At 39.2% G+C, this 16,001-nt stretch overlaps 1 protein-coding gene across 9 annotated transcripts in view; it reads right to left on the minus strand.

Annotated features, from left to right (window-relative positions):
* The window catches only part of camk2b2 (calcium/calmodulin-dependent protein kinase (CaM kinase) II beta 2), a 62,424-nt gene that overhangs the window by 15,841 nt on the left and 30,582 nt on the right, over positions 1–16,001 (minus strand). For 4 of the 9 annotated variants that reach the window (XM_005739106.1, XM_005739107.2, XM_005739104.2 and 1 more), the window contains exons 8-15: positions 14,564–14,647; positions 14,387–14,481; positions 14,164–14,286; positions 12,561–12,644; positions 10,698–10,740; positions 7,599–7,670; positions 6,415–6,452; positions 75–143 (exon numbers count right to left, since the gene is read on the minus strand). In XM_005739106.1, coding sequence (XP_005739163.1) covers positions 75–143; positions 6,415–6,452; positions 7,599–7,670; positions 10,698–10,740; positions 12,561–12,644; positions 14,164–14,286; positions 14,387–14,481; positions 14,564–14,647 — 608 coding nt within the window. The remainder of the gene's footprint in view (positions 1–74; positions 144–6,414; positions 6,453–7,598; positions 7,671–10,697; positions 10,741–12,560; positions 12,645–14,163; positions 14,287–14,386; positions 14,482–14,563; positions 14,648–16,001) is intronic. The other 5 variants (XM_005739108.2, XM_005739105.2, XM_013912426.1 and 2 more) reach the window with 3 other exon arrangements.

Raw genomic sequence — 16,001 nt, forward strand, 5'->3', positions numbered from 1 at the left:
CACACACACACACACACACACACACACACAGCTAGAAATGTTTTGGACAGACAGAAACACATAGAGCTGCATACCAGTGCAGCAGAGGGGATGTTGCCTTTGGGACTGGTGACTATGCTGTTTCTCGTGCTGTTTGTTTGAGGCTGTGCAGGAAACAAAAAGTATTATATTAGTACTCAGCAACCATTCTGAGATGTGACCTTTGCTGGTAGTGAAGTGGGTGGTAACTGTGTAAAAGTATACAGTTAATAATAGCAGATGGCAGCAAAATTCTCCTAAGACAAAAGTAGTATCTAGAATCAAGAGTGTAGTCGTTCAACTATGGATCGAAAACAGTTTCCACAGGTTTTTTTTTTGCTACATTATTAATCAGGTAAAAAAGTTTTCAACAATCTTTCATGCTGACTCATTTCTCTATGCAGGAAAATCCAAACACCAATCACAGCATTTTTCTTTTTCATTACTGCCCACTGGCTGTGGATGTAACCTGGCAAATGGTAAATTAAATAAATAACAGCTGATCAACTCCACAATATCTGTCAAACATGAAAAACAAGCATCTATTTTGACTCACTGCATTAGTATCTCTAATGTGTCTTCCTGACATTCAAATAGAGAAAATGAGGTCAAAACGTAACAGAGATGCAAAACTTATGAAACAAAACAAACACAGAAAACACAGCCAGCCACTAGTAACATGTTAAATGTACAGCAAAAAGACTCACAGGCATAACTTTTCTATTTCAATTACATCAGAAGAAACATGCAAAACCAGGAATTATTCACAGACTTCATGCTTGAATCACTGGAATTCTATATTTTCTGTTCATATTTTTCCACGGTACTGTTACTTCTAATTGATGTTGTGTTAGGCAAAAGGACAAGAAAAAAAGTCCATATGGAAATTCAGTGTGCTCAGGGGCTGAAGCTGATCTCACCCACTTTACCACTGTTGCCAAATACTAACAGCGACATTTCGTAAAAATGCTAAAAAATACTCTCAACTATCAACTTGTGGAGTCAATGCTTTGCACACTATGCTGTTTAAAAAAAGGCTAGTTGGTTGCAACATCCATGGTGCTTTTCTAGCTGATGGGGAAAATTGGGAAATCCGAAAAGCTTATATTCACAATTCTATCACTAAAAAAGGGTAAACTTTGTTAAACACAACATAGTTATATTTCAACAAATTTGTAATGTACTTATGAGAGAAGCATTAAGAGTGTTCTTGAATGCTATTATATTTTCTCACATTAACTATTGCATATCCTCGTATCTCAAAGTTAGGGTTACAACACTAAAACAAATTAAGCACCTTTATAATCAAGTTTTTAGGAAACAAAGGCCTTTTCATTATTGTAATTCAGGTGTGCGACTCATTTTTAGAACTGCTCACATTATTGAACCCCCACCTCTAGAATACTTAAGCAGAACACATAACCAAAGCTTTGAGATCAACTCGAGGTTACTTTAAGGTTCATAAAGGAACTCTCCTTTCTCCCAATCCACCTTTTTATTTAAAGTTCTAATGCCTCCAGAGGGACTCCTTTGTTCCCAGCCTCCTGAAGGCCTCTGCCTCTTTCATTACCAGCCACTTGTAAAACCACCTTGAAGGTCTCTGTTTCTTTTGTCACCAGCCTGTTGAGGGTCACTGATGCTGGCTTCCAGCCACACTACCGGAGCATAGCCTTCTAGTCAGTCCCCACAACTGCTTCATCTCTGCCACTGGTCTCCAGGCTGGGTCTCAACCTCAGCATTGAACTTTGCTGGAAACTTATACACATAGACCAGTACCTACTCTTTGACTTGTACCACCCTCTGCAACAAAAGCTTGGAGTAATCAGTATCCTGTAACACCGGGCAGAAAACATTGCCTTTAAGCCAAAAGGGAAAGAAAAAGAACACATACATTAAGAAAGCTCTTAAAACATCCAACTTATCCCAACTGAGCTTTCAGTTTGAGCTTTCAAATCAGCACAGATGCACAAAAAAGAAGGTCACAACACCAACTAGGAAGAAACAAAATGACAAACAGAACAAACAACATAGTATATGCTGTGCAGTGCAGTGAGGAGTGCTCAGACCTCTAGACTGGAGAAACCAAACAGCCACTTCATAAAAGCATGGCACAACACAGAAGAGCCACCTGGACAGGACAAGGCTCAGAATAATAACACATTTGCACTTAAAGTGCATGCAGTGCATTTAACTTAAACCTGAATAGATTGCTTACACAAACTTATATACAGGTAAATGGATTGGTTCTTATGGAGCACCTTTCTACTCTACTTCAGCACTGAAAGGGCTTTGTACAAAATTCCTCATTTATCATTGAAGCTGGTGATGGCTCACCAACCGGCTATAATAATAGTAGATAATAAGCAGAAAAAGGACACAGTGATAGACGTCGCTATACCAAGTGATAGCAACATCAGGCAGAAGGAACACTTAAAATACATTAATTTAAAGATATTGTAATTGTCGGGATGTCTTTTGCCCAGCAACTCACAAAATTGCTTGTTGTGAAGTTTACTGTTTATTTCTTTCCAAAGTTATAAGAAACAATTACCAAAAATAATACTGAACAGTACATGCAACCTTAAAATACTGTAAATATCTTGTCATTAGGGTTAGTTACGACACTTACATGTGAAGCTTTAAAAAAAGCATATTTACAAAAAAAAGCTGGAAACAAAGAGGAGATGTGGAAGTTATAATGAGAGATAGTGCCTGTGCCAATGCCAGAATGCTAAAATAGCTCCATGGTTGTTTATGTACATTTTACATCATGGTCCAGCAAAGGACAAGCTGTGGTTGTGTAATGATAGATTAATCATCTGGTGGGAAATAATCTGAGATTACCAATCTAAACCCCTAAGAAGGGAGAGGAGGGGTTGTGCGGAGGATGAAAAAGGGAAGAGAAGCTGAAGGAAAGTGAAGAAATGTAGGATATGAAGAGTGACATAAGGAAACAGGTCAGGAGGAATGGAAGAAGAAGGGCTTCTGTCTGATGCTTCGTTGTCGGTGGCAACACTTTCCTATTTGTTAGTGATCTATTAAATTGCAGTGATTTTTTTCCAATCAGAACCACTGTACGATTCAAGTGTTTTAGGCACTTGTGACAGATCTTTAAAATACATTGTGCATGAAGAAAATCATTATGTTTTGCTACACATAAATACAGAATTGCTCTGCCACATTGGACAGGGGAAGCTTCCCATCCAAGCACATGCAAGTCAGTTGACACAGAGATCTATCGAAATCAAAAACATAACTGCTAAATGTTTTACTTATTTTTAAATGTATTCATTTGTTACAAATTCAAGACATATATTCCAGTTATCAGACACTTAAATAAAAAATGTGGATTTTGATACCAAATTTTTATGATGTTGTGTGAAATTTAAAAACTGACAAAGTTACTCCATTATCTAAGCAAGTTTTCTTTCTGTGTGATAGAGATACATCTCACAAGAAAGCACATTATACATGCTTCTCTAAGTCATCGGGCGATCGTGGCTCAAGAGTTGGGAGTTCGCCTTGTAATCGGAAGGTTGCCGGTTCGAGCCCCGGCTTGGATAGTCTCGGTCGTTGTGTCCTTGGGCAAGACACTTCACCCGTTGTCTACTGGTGGTGGTCAGAGGGCCCGGTGGCGCCAGTGTCCGGCAGCCTCGCCTCTGCCAGTGCGTCCCAGGGTGGCTGTGGCTACAATGTAGCTTGCCATCACCAGTGTATGAATGGGTGCATGACTGGATGTGTAAAGCGCTATACAAATACAGACCATTTACCATTATCATTCAAAGGCATAGCTGATTCCTAGGTGACCCAGAGTTTGAGTTTTTTTGTCTGGACTTGTACTTTTTGTAAGGAGGAGATAATATCTGCTGATATTTTATATCGACAAAGCATTTAATTTAACAAGACATTATCCTCTGTTATTTTGGTACAAACAAACAAAGAAAAATAAATAAATAAATAAATAAAGTTAAACTATGAGCTGTGTGAGACACATTATAGGGTAATTACACTACAAATTTCACCCTACTTAAATAAAATCAGATCTATTTGGTTGAATAACTGAGTGCATCCAGCATTTATCAAAAGTATGAGGAGGTACAGGAGGAGGAGCTGTCATGGATGACCAAGCCGCTGCATGGAAAGTACCATCGACAAATAAAAGAAAGAAGAAAGAAAGAAGAAAGAGTACTTTATTGGTCCCCGTAGGGAAAATCCCTCTCTGCATTTAACCCATTCACTCAGTGAAGCAGTGGGCAGCCATTGGGCGCCCGGGGAGCAGTGTGTAGGGACGGTACCTTGCTCAGGGGTACCTCAGGGTAGCTGTTCAGGGGAATCGAACCCCCGTAGATGTAGATGATATCAAGACATCCTACCAGTGACTAGAAAAGGCCAGTTTAAAGGAGTTTGAGTTTGTCTTGGTTTGGTCTTGTTCATTCTTTAGGGAATTATGCAATTCTTGTATTCAGTTTGCGTGCCCTGGTACTAGTCCTTAGTTCATTGAATTTTGTTCCCTTGCGTGCTCTGTTTGCCCTAGTTTATGTGTCCTCTGTGTGTCCTCCCCAGCACCCCCTATGTGTAGTCAGTTGTATCTGGTTGCAAATGTAAAGTTTTTGTCTCTGTCTTGCCTCCATGTTTCTCTTGCCCTCTTTCTCTGTCCCGCACTCTAGCTCTCTCACTCATTCTCTGTATTTAGTCAGTTTGATCTCAGTGTTTGTTTTCTCTGTCTTCCTGTGTCTGGTCCATCTGTTTTCTGTTTTATCCTGACAATCAGTTGTCCTGTGCACATCGTTGCATGCCTCACATGCTGATATGACACTCTGATCATGGCAGTACAGCAACAGGCCCTAAGCACCAGATGCACAACCAGGTCGCTGGGACAGTGTACAGGAACATCTGTGCCACATACAGACTAGCAGTCTGCCCGTCGTAATGAGAGACACCACCAAAGGTGGAAACAACAGCACTGAGATCTTGTGGGACTTTGGGTTCCAGACAGAAAAGCACCTGTTTGCCAACCAACAACACATAGTGGTAGCTGACAAGGAACAAAAGACAGCAACATGAGGAAGAAGGAGTATCCGAAAACAGAGGAATATCAGGGGCTGAAGGAACAGCTGGAGCAGACGTGGAAAGTAAACTACAAAGTGGTCCCAGTGGTAATATGAACACTAGGAACTGCAACCCCAAAACTGGAAGAATGGCTCCAGCAGATTCCAGGAACAACATCAGAGGTCGCTGTGCAGAAGTGTGACCTAAACTGACCACTCACAGTTTACTACAAGCCTCATTTACCCATTCACACACACACAATGGATACTGGGGGCAAAGTGGAGTTCTTGCCAGGTGCACTTCAACATTAACAGTGGTGGAGCTGCATAGTGAACCACCAACCGTATGACTGTGAATAACCCAACCTACCTGCTGAGCCACAGCTGTGTTTGAGTGCATTACATGTGACTGTGTCTATATTCTGAGTGCTTCATGCATTCAAAATGAATGGTGCCTTCACAGATATCCACTTTATCTATGTCATGTGTATTAATGCACTCCTATACATTAGAGATACTGGCTTTTAAACTTAAAACAAGCTGGATCATCCCTCTGCTCTAGCACAGTGGATGTGCTAACCATAATTTTCTTAAAGAATTTTACATTTTGACTGTTGGCACATTAAAATTTTAACTTGCTTTATCAGCAATGAACTATATTTACTGACAACGGTTTTCAGATTTCCACATACTTTCCAATAGCCAAAAGTGCATTCTTAATGCAGGGTCATTTAAGGTTGTGAATATCACAGCCATTTATACTGGGTTTTCAGCCTTGTTCCTTGCATTTGCTTTTGAATAGTAATAATACAGTCACCAAATTCTTTGTGAGAAACCTGTTCTTAAATGGTTGAACCCCTCATCATCATTATGATCATTCTGAAGGTCTGACACTCAGTAGGGTGTTTGTGTTTTTACGTTTAATCATTATATTGGCCCATTGTCAGTTAAACTAAAAAAGTTGTTGGATGTTCCACCAATTCCATCTTTTTTAATATGTTTCCTGACATGTTTTTTGGAATCCAATTTAAAACAACTTTGGATACCTTCCCAAACATGTCTTCCCCTGTTTTAATATTTCTAATTAAATTAAAAGGATAATGTGAAAGGATAATAGAAAAGCCTAGGAAAGAAAACAATATAGCCATCACAGACACTCAAAAACAATATCTTCCAAAAAATTAAAGTGAACGCAATCGTGCTTTAAAAAGATCACCCCGAATAGTTTGCATCTGCCTTTGAACCAAAACATTTACGGATTAATAAAAGTAGTAGAAGTATGGAAGGGCAGCCATGAATATAAAGAGGAAACGCTGCAGATGAAAATGAAGAGGATGACCTAGCTTACCTTGACATCAGCCTTCTTGTTGAGGAGACTCTTGGCTGCTGCAGAGAGGCAGAACGACACACCCTCAGATGGTAGAGTACACATTATTTACCTTCAGATGACGACTTTGTAATCTGCTCACACAAATGCAGATCCACATCCGCGGTCATTCATGCATGCATGCAGGCACTGGCTTAAAAGAAAAAAAAAATCACCTGCTTGTCAAAGTGCACAAATAAATGTGAAGAGTTACAATGCCTATCCTCCCATCCACTACCACTAGGAGGAGGGGGGAAAGGAATTTACCCCTCCCTCTGAAAAAATGGAAAATTCTTTCCCTGCGTCTTAAAAAGCAAATGAATAAAATGTGCAAAAACTCACACATATATTAAAAAGAATTCTCCATCCTGCTAGCACTTCCTGACCCTGATCCATTGCCCAAAGCATTAGATAAGCAGAGGGCATCAAACACGAGGGAGGGGGGAGAAGTCAAACTAATTCTCTGTATAATCCAAATACACTCTCTCGCACCGTTGCACGCACAGGCATAGATAGAAGGGGGATTAGGAGCGAAAGCATGAGGGAAGAGGAACAGAGATGCAGGTATATGATAATGGGTTTGTTAATCTGAAGAGTAGGCTGGATTAATTCACAGAGTTCACTGATGGGCAGGAATTAGTCTGGGATGATGTGGAAAAAATAAAGTATGTGTTTTGCTGCTTAAATGCTGATTAAAAAAAGGAAGAAACAGCTTAAAAACACTCCAGTTCTGCTGACATTAATCTTTTATCATGTTGGAGCTCTGAGTGGATGTGTGATCCCCAACCTAAAAGCAGCACTGAACAGTTACTGCACTCCACATTTAAAATGTGATAACTAAACTCCCACTTATACACCACAGTGCATGCTATTTGTCTGTACAAGGAAAGAAAAGTCTGTAATACTCTTCCCTTCAGATCAGAAATGAGATTGCTTACCTTGGCAAAAAGTTAAAGAAGCAATAAGGGTGAGGAAGAGGAGAGAAAGATTTAGGAAGAGAGATTAAAACAAGCTGAGGGATAGAGCTAAAGGAGTGTGTGATGTTGTGACCCTGGGAGATTTCCGTTTAATCACATCTGCTCCTGCCTCAATGAGGGGAAAGGATGTAAAGTTTTAAAAGCTGCAGGGAGAAAATGCTAAAAGATGTGCTTGCGAGATGTGTTTACCTTGTTCCACGATGCCAGCTGTGGTTCCTGCTACAGCGCTGACAGCAGCAGGGGCCGTAGTCTGACGGCCCACTGAAAAATACAGAGTATCATTAACAGTACCAGTCAAAACTTTAATACTACTATGTGAATGGATCAAAACTAAAACATAACACGTATGGGTTTGTGTAGAAGGAAAGCATAACCAAAACGACTTTATATATGGGTGATATTGTATTTTAATGCCAAATCTGTTTCAAGAACAGCTTTGAATATTCTTCAGTCTTCAACTAGCTTCATGAGATCATCCCCTGAGTTTAAGCAACAACCTTGAAGAAATTCCCAATTGCTGATCACTTGTTGGCTGTTTTTCCTTCAATCTGTGCTCTAATTTATCATAATCTCACTTGACTGTCGGTCAGGCATTGTGGAAGTCAGATCATCTGATACAGCCCTCCATTATCCTTGTTATTGTTCACACAGCTCCCACGGGGCGTCTTGGTGTGACTTTACTCATGGTGCTACTAAAAAAAATGACGTTCGTTCTATCCATAAACAAGAGGGGATGTTGTGTTACTGCAGGATGTTATGGTACTTATGCCAGCCACGAATCTGTCAACAGACTGGAGAAATTGCATTGCTTCATATGGCCACTTGAGGCTGACTTCAAAAGTGAGCCAATCCCCACAGACTTCCATGTTATAATGTCCAACTTTACAAGATAAATGAACATATTTGCAGGCTATTATAAAAATAATTATGTCTCCCCATTTCATAAGAACTGTATGTAAACAGCTTATTCTACTAGTGATTCTTGTTTTGAGTATCTGGTGCCCCAGGAAAGGACTTTGGAAATGTCAACAGGAAGCACCAGAAGATAACCGTTGCCCAACCATTGTGAACTTAGGAACCGGAATTCAAATTTTTGGCTCTTTTTTTTTCTACTCATTTTTGTCACGTTGGATTATAGTCTCAAATGAGCTGGAGGCCTTTGTACTGAGTCACAGCGTCCCCATTTGAACTTTACTGGGCACAGGATAGAGCGGATCTCTTTCCTGATCAGTGCATACCCCTTCTCCTTACTCTCATTCCTCTCAACACTTGTACAAGAAATCAGCATTAGCATAGAATAGGTTAGTTAAATTAGGATAAAAGTCTGGTGAATTCATCAAGTGACTGTTACTATTTGATTAAACTTTTGCCAGTTCTTTTCCTGGCCACTAAAGAATAACCTGGTTAAATTTGCCATGTGCATGGACCATAGTGAAGAGCTGCTGTTAACAGGCAGAATCTCATAATTGACCTGCAGGGCTACTCAAAGTATTTCATCAGTAGATAGCAGGATCGACATCCAGAGGTTATCAGTTAGAACCAGGTGAATCTTCTCAACTCCGGCTCGGTAGTCCGGCATTACATGTTGGTCAATATCCTTTGGAATCAGAAGCTTTGATCCTTTAAATGAAGAGCCAGTCCACAACACTATAGGGATAACTGGTACAAATATAACTCAAAGAGTCTACAAACCCATATGATGTTGTCATCCCAGATGAACCATGACATTGTGACATTACCCATTGGTTAGTGAAGTGCTACTGCAAAGCCTCAAGCTGAGCTATCTTGGTCTTATGCAACTGGATGTGACATTCAATACGGTTATCTGACAGAGAAACAGAAGGACACTGCTTGCTCACAGACTAGTCACTTGTCAATTGCATGGTAAAAAAAAACTGTTTTATCCTTCTTTTTAACTCTAATGGTGATATAATTAAGAAAATAAGCATTGTAGTGAATTCAATAAGATTTAAATGTAGCTAAATGGACTGATTCTTATATAGCGCTTTTCTACTCTCCCGGAGTACTCAAAACGCTCTATACAACACGCCACATTCACCCAGTCACACCCATTCTCACTAGCACTACCTCTATACTGAGGGCTTTCTAACTACACTCACACACATTCATACTCCGATGGATGCATCTTGGGGTTAGTATCTTGCCCAAGGATACTTGGCATGCAGACTGAAGGAGCCTGGGATCGCACCTCCAACCTTCCGATCAGTAGGTGACCTGCTCTACCTCCTGAGCTACAGCCACCCCACTGCTATTGTGGGGTGGCTGTAGCTATTGATACCATAGAGTCATCAGGAAAGTATTTACAGCGACAGATTAAGGGGTGGGAAGAATAGGTGTTTAAAGCATGTCCACATTACCTCCACCATGTTTTTATATAGTCTGATTTGAAATAAATCATTTTTACCTTACCTTAGGTTGCTGTCTGTTCATTAGAACTAAAGCTAAAAAAAAGGTAACCGAAAAGAAAACAAGAAAAATACAAAAACACCAAAGTTCACTGCTGAGACTTTTTTTCAGGTGTTGAAAGTATTCAACAGGATTCATCGACCTACTTGTGCAGGTTGATGAACACTGTTTGTAATTAATTTGCTTGCAATTTGATGAGCTCCAGAAAATGCACGTTGTAGCACTAGAAATAAACTATTGTGTTAAGAGTTCTAATTTTGTATGTTTGGGGAAAATGTAAAAATAAATATTGGTATATCAGTTGTTCTTAGTTTTATAGTTTTTTTTAATATACAGGAGGGCTTACGATGTTAAATTTGTTAAATGGTTCTAGTCCTACCAACTGTAAGTCAAAATGTGATTGGTTAAAAAAAAGAATTATAGTTTTTAGCCAGTAATCCTTACATTTTAATGGAAATCTGATACACAACAAATACAAAACATGTTGCAAAAAATATTTGGCTTTCTCTAGATTTGCTAGTCAAGCAAATCGGGTCAGGCCAGTCAGTGTTCATTTCATTTTCTTAACACTACTATTAGCCTCTTTATGGATTTCAGTGACTTAGCTTTTGTCATTTATCATAAAAGAACAAAGTGACAAATAAACAAGATTTAGTTATATGTGACACTGACACAATATAAGTACAGCTATGTTGGGTGAGCTTTTAAATAAGACAAATCTCTACCATAGCATCTCCCATGAGCCTGTTATGCGTTAATGTGTGTTTTGTGTGTGTCTGTGTGTGTGTAGATGTAATTTTTTGAAGAGATGGCATGTCACCTCTCCTCATCACCTCTGTCTTTTTAAAGAGCAACACTCACCAGAGAAGTTCCTGGAGACAAGCATGGTAGTAAGAATGGCACCCTGATGAGGAAGAACACAGAAAAGCATTATAAGAATCCACCCTGAAACCTATTTAATATGCTGGTGTCGTGAATTAACTTTTAACCTGTATGTTAAGGATTAATAAATTAACACAAACAGAAGCAGAGCAAATCAGGATGAAGGTTTCACACTCTCCAGTGCAAATGTTCCCCTGTCTAACCTCACAATACAAGAAAAGAAGAAAATCTCTGAGCAAAGACCATAACATCACCATGTTACCAGGCTACAAGGGCAGGTGCACTGTTGTTCAAAACACAATGGATTATCACACGAAAATTACTACGCTGACACTATACCAATACCTATGAAGCCTTAAAACGAGACCCCACAAGCAAATACAAAAAAAACCGCCATGAGTTGCTTACAAGAACTGGAAAAGGATGAAGTTATTGACTGTCCTACTTACCATCGGCTACACCAAGGGGAAGCTATACCCAGTATTTAAAGACTTCCAAAGATCCACAAAGAAGGGGTCTCACTCAGACCCAGTGTTATCAGTATAAACTCAGCCACCTACAACATTTCCAAACACCTTGCCACCATGCTAGCACCCGTTGTTGGAACACCCCCAATCACATCGAAAACTCCACTGACTTCACCAACAAGGACCAAAAACTTGATCCAGATGAAACCATAGTGTCTTTTATTGCGGTCTCTCTCTTCACTTGCATACCTACAATTGAGGCAGTGGAAACTCTCAGAAAACAACTACAACAAGACAGCTCCTTGGAAAACAGAACAAGCTTCACCCCAGATCAGATTTGCACACTGTTAGACTGCTTTACCACCACATATTTTAGCCAGCCTTTCCATGGAGGAAGTGGAAAGCACCAGGACAGCACCTAGCCACTGGTACACATAAACTGATGACACCTGGGTCAAAATCTAAATCCAAGAATTACAATCCTTCACTGCTCTCTTCAACTTAGTGGATAGAAACATAAAGTTCACCAAGGAAGACAAAAAGGATAGCATTGTGTTTGGTGGCTAATCGAAGCCTTACATCACTCCCACACTGTCAAGCTTATTGCGACATTTGTGATCTAGTCTTCAGGCCAAGCAGCCTCCACTCCGCGTACTTTAAATCTCACTGCTCATCCATCATTTGCCCTTCCAGGTGCCTTCTAGCAACCCACACCCTCCACATCTCCGCCTTACCCAAGTCATTCAGTGACTCATCAGAGTCTAATCTCCAAATAACATAATTGTATTCTGTATATCAATAAATCATGTTCAATTGTTTCTAATGATATCTCCGAATTGAACTGCCTTTGTTTATATTGGAAACATTTAGGAAAAGATTCTGGTACATGTTGAGTCTAAATATCACGCAACGGTTTCCAAATAATATGTCGCGTTTGACCACTGAGCTCACGTTTAAATTTCATATTTGCCTTTTTTTGTTAACCCTAAGTTTTGCCAAGAGAAATAGACTGAGCGGCCTATTAACAAATATCCTATAGTATACTATTATATAATAAGCTCAAGTTATTAATGTCCAGTTATTAAAAATCAATACCTATTATCCATTACCTACTCCTACATAATGTCTGTGTGATAACAGTAAGCATCCCCCATGCCTCCCTTATCATTTTACTGCACTACAAACTTCTTAAGCTGTGTTTAAAAAGGAAGACTACAGCAGGGAAGGGCAAATTGTTTTTATAGCTACTGTAGCTCCTTTTAAAAAATCTGAAATCAGTTCAAAACTGGTAGACATTAAGCTAGAGTAAGGGTTTCCTCCTTTCTCCTGAAATCAGAGATACAACTTCTTTTTGAACCATCAAATATTTTCACACCTTGAGTTTCCTCCTGGCATTAAATTTCTTCAGGCACTCGACGGTCTCCTGTCTGTGCATCATTGAGGCCACCGTTGAGCGTTGCTGTGGGGAGACAAAGAAAGAGATGCTGAAAATAAAATGTTACAAGAGCAGCTGTGACAGTGATAGGTTTATGTGGGCAGGAGCTGCCAGTGAGATTCTGCATTGGTGAAATGTGTTAATTCTGAGGCCCCTTAGGTAACAAAATTTCAGCAAAACTTCAGGATAAAGAGATTCAACTTGGCTTTACAGTATCCACACAATACATTCTGTTTCCTTACAGAGATAATGATATGTTGTTATGTTAAGGATTTAGATCTTTGACTTAGCTAGTGATTTTGTTGCGTTTTTGGGCCAATTTCTCTCAAATTTTACATTAGTCATTCTTACTAACTATTCCTGCAAACATCACAGGTACTGGGTTTATGACTTAAACTGATGAAGACAGTCAAGAAAATATTGTTTTACAAATTATAAATGGAAAATACTGTAAATGTAACTTTTTTTCTTGTTGCTATGATCATATTTTTAAAGATATTGTGCCAAAGTTTTATTGCATAAACTGGCAAAAGTTCACTTAAAACTCCAGTGAATACAATTGCCTAAAGGAATATTTTTTCTTTTCCAATGAAAGACAAGTGTTACAGATGGACGTATGACTGTAACTAGTGTTCAGTCTAATGGTTATGTATGAAATGTACATTCTAATTAGATATATTAAATCCTAATGCATAAAAATCATATTATTATCTGTCATAAAAACAAAACAGAAGTAAAAATTAACTTTGTAAAATAATTAAATTGATCAAATAATACATTTGACATAAACTAGTTTTAAACTGAAAAGTACTGAATTCATTGAATTAAACTGACATTTTTATACCCCAAAAAATTACCAACAAAACATGGTAGCACCAAAGCTCATTTAGATAGCAACTGTGTTTCTGATTATTTTATTACAGTCAAAACAAGTCATTTAATTCATTTAACTGTATTTTTCTTCTGAATCTTGTATCAAAAAACACGTTTATCAAAAAGTACTTTTCCTGGAAGAAAAGTGTTCCATTGGGCTCAAGCTTGTGTTTTTAGTTCAGAATCCAGAGTCTCTTGAATTGTTACATTAATCAAAGGCCCTTGTAAGATGGCATTTATTTACAGAGCATCAAGCTGTGATTTATTGCCAAACAAATTGAACATTTCAGTGTATTTTTATTATACACACTAACACACTGTTTAAGATGTCAATTTACTCTATTTTAAACATAATTGTAATTTTCTAGACTTCTTTGGAGAGTCTAGAGATTTCTGCAGGAATTTAACTTATCATGTAGAACTCAGTTCTTGGTTGCTGAAGGTTAATAGGTTGAACTTTTGCCTGTCTATGGAAAAAACCATATTCAAGATAAGCTGACATGTCAGAACATATTTACACATGTCATATTTGGCAGTTTTAAGCACATGTTCTCATAGTTGCTGAGAGAGGATTTGCAAATTACAAATTGCTTGATAGTCAAATCAGGAGCTGTGAAATATTGTTTCCTGTCAGTTTTAATAGGATGCTGGATGTGTATATGCTACTTACGCAGACCCATGGGTGCTTCAGAGCCTCCTGGGCAGTGATTCTCTTGGCTGGATTAATAGTAAGCATCTGGTTGATCAGATTTTTAGCCTCGGGAGTCACTGTGTCCCACTCTGGGGAGGGAAACTAAACCAAACGCACACCTAAGCATGCCCACATATACAATAAAAATATGTACCACATCTTATTTAACTTAAAGAGAAACAGAGATGAGAAGCTGACTAACATCATATGCTCCAGCTTTGATCTGTTGGTAGAGTTTGTGTTGGTCCTCGTCCCAGAACGGAGGGTACCCAACCAAAAGGATGTAGAGGATCACACCTACACACATAAACAGCCATTGTTTGAGTGCCAAGAACAAAATTGGCAGAGGTGGTGCTGAAAATAGAAAAAAAACACCTACCACATGCCCAGATGTCTACAGGTTTACCATATGCTTCTTTCCTCAGCACTTCTGGAGACAAGTAGCCGGGAGTACCCGCAAAGCCTACACACGAAAACAAAAAGCAACACAAATGAAGGCCCTGTTTCTTGGCAAAAGTACAGAAAAGAATGCATTTTAACCCTCTCAAGGCAGGCGTTGCAGATTTGCAACAGTTAAAAACTAACAACCTGATTACCCCACATACATATTTTATGAGGTTTTTTTTACTCAGAAGTACCACCGCAGGACTTGGTTGTGCATTAGCAACAAAAAGTTTAATTTGAGCCTGAGAGGGTTAAAAGATTCTGCTCCTATGCTTTAGATAACCTTTTATTTTGGTGCTTAACTTTTATAGTTTGATTTGTCTTTTGTGATACCTTTAAAAGGTGGTGGGGCAGCTGTGGTTCAAATGGGTTGTCTACTAATCAGAACGTCAGGGGAAACGTTATCCCAGGGCTGAACTCCAAGTTACGGCCAGTCAAGTGGTATCAATTCCTTTATACTACAGGAACTGCATGCATACTCTGTCAACAGGAGGCTGGACATTATTGTTCATCAGGAGGAACCAAGGACCCACTGCACCAGCACAGGATCTGTCAATTGGTTGAAGGATCCCAATATCTTCTGGCAGTCAGTGTCGCATTGCCTAGCTTATAGTGGACTGTGTATCGCTCCATGGATATGTTTTTCCACACCATAATTGACACACCAACACAACAGCCATGCTAAATGATCTTACAGGCAGCATAACATTCTCCATATCTTCTTTCACGTCTGTCATGTGCTCAAGATGCATCTGCTCTCATCTCTGAAAAGCGTAGGGTGGCAGTGGTGAACTTGCCAATTTGGATATTCTATGATGAATGCCATTTGGGCTCCACAATACTGGGCAGTGATCATAGGGCTCACTAGAGGATGCTGACACCTCAGGTCACCCTCAAATCAAATTATTATATTATATAGCGCCAAATTAAAAAAACAAACAAAAACAAAACAGCTGCCTCAAGCCGTTTTTATATTAAAAGGTAAAGATCCTACAATAATACAAGTCTGTTTCTGATTATTTGGTCAGAGACATTCACACCAGTGGCTTGCTTGAGATCATTTTGTAGGGTTCTGGCAGTGGCCATACTGTTTCTTCCAGCACAAAGGACACGCATGCCACTTAAGGACCTTCTATGGTCCTGTCCAGCTTTCCTAGAGTAACTGCTTGGAAATTCTGGAATTTCCTCCATGCACTTACCACTGGAATGGGAGACACAGCAAACATTCTGTCAATGGCATGTATTGATGTGCCATCCTGAAGGAGTCCGACTACATGTACAACCTCTGTAGGGTCCAAGTGTTGCATCAGTACAGGGAGTGCAGAATTATTAGGCAAATGAGTATTTTATCCATCCTCTTCATGCATGTTGTC

This window comes from Pundamilia nyererei, unplaced genomic scaffold, assembly GCF_000239375.1.
Source record: "Pundamilia nyererei isolate P.nyererei 1_Seehausen unplaced genomic scaffold, PunNye1.0 scaffold00089, whole genome shotgun sequence".
NCBI lineage: Eukaryota > Metazoa > Chordata > Actinopteri > Cichliformes > Cichlidae > Pundamilia > Pundamilia nyererei.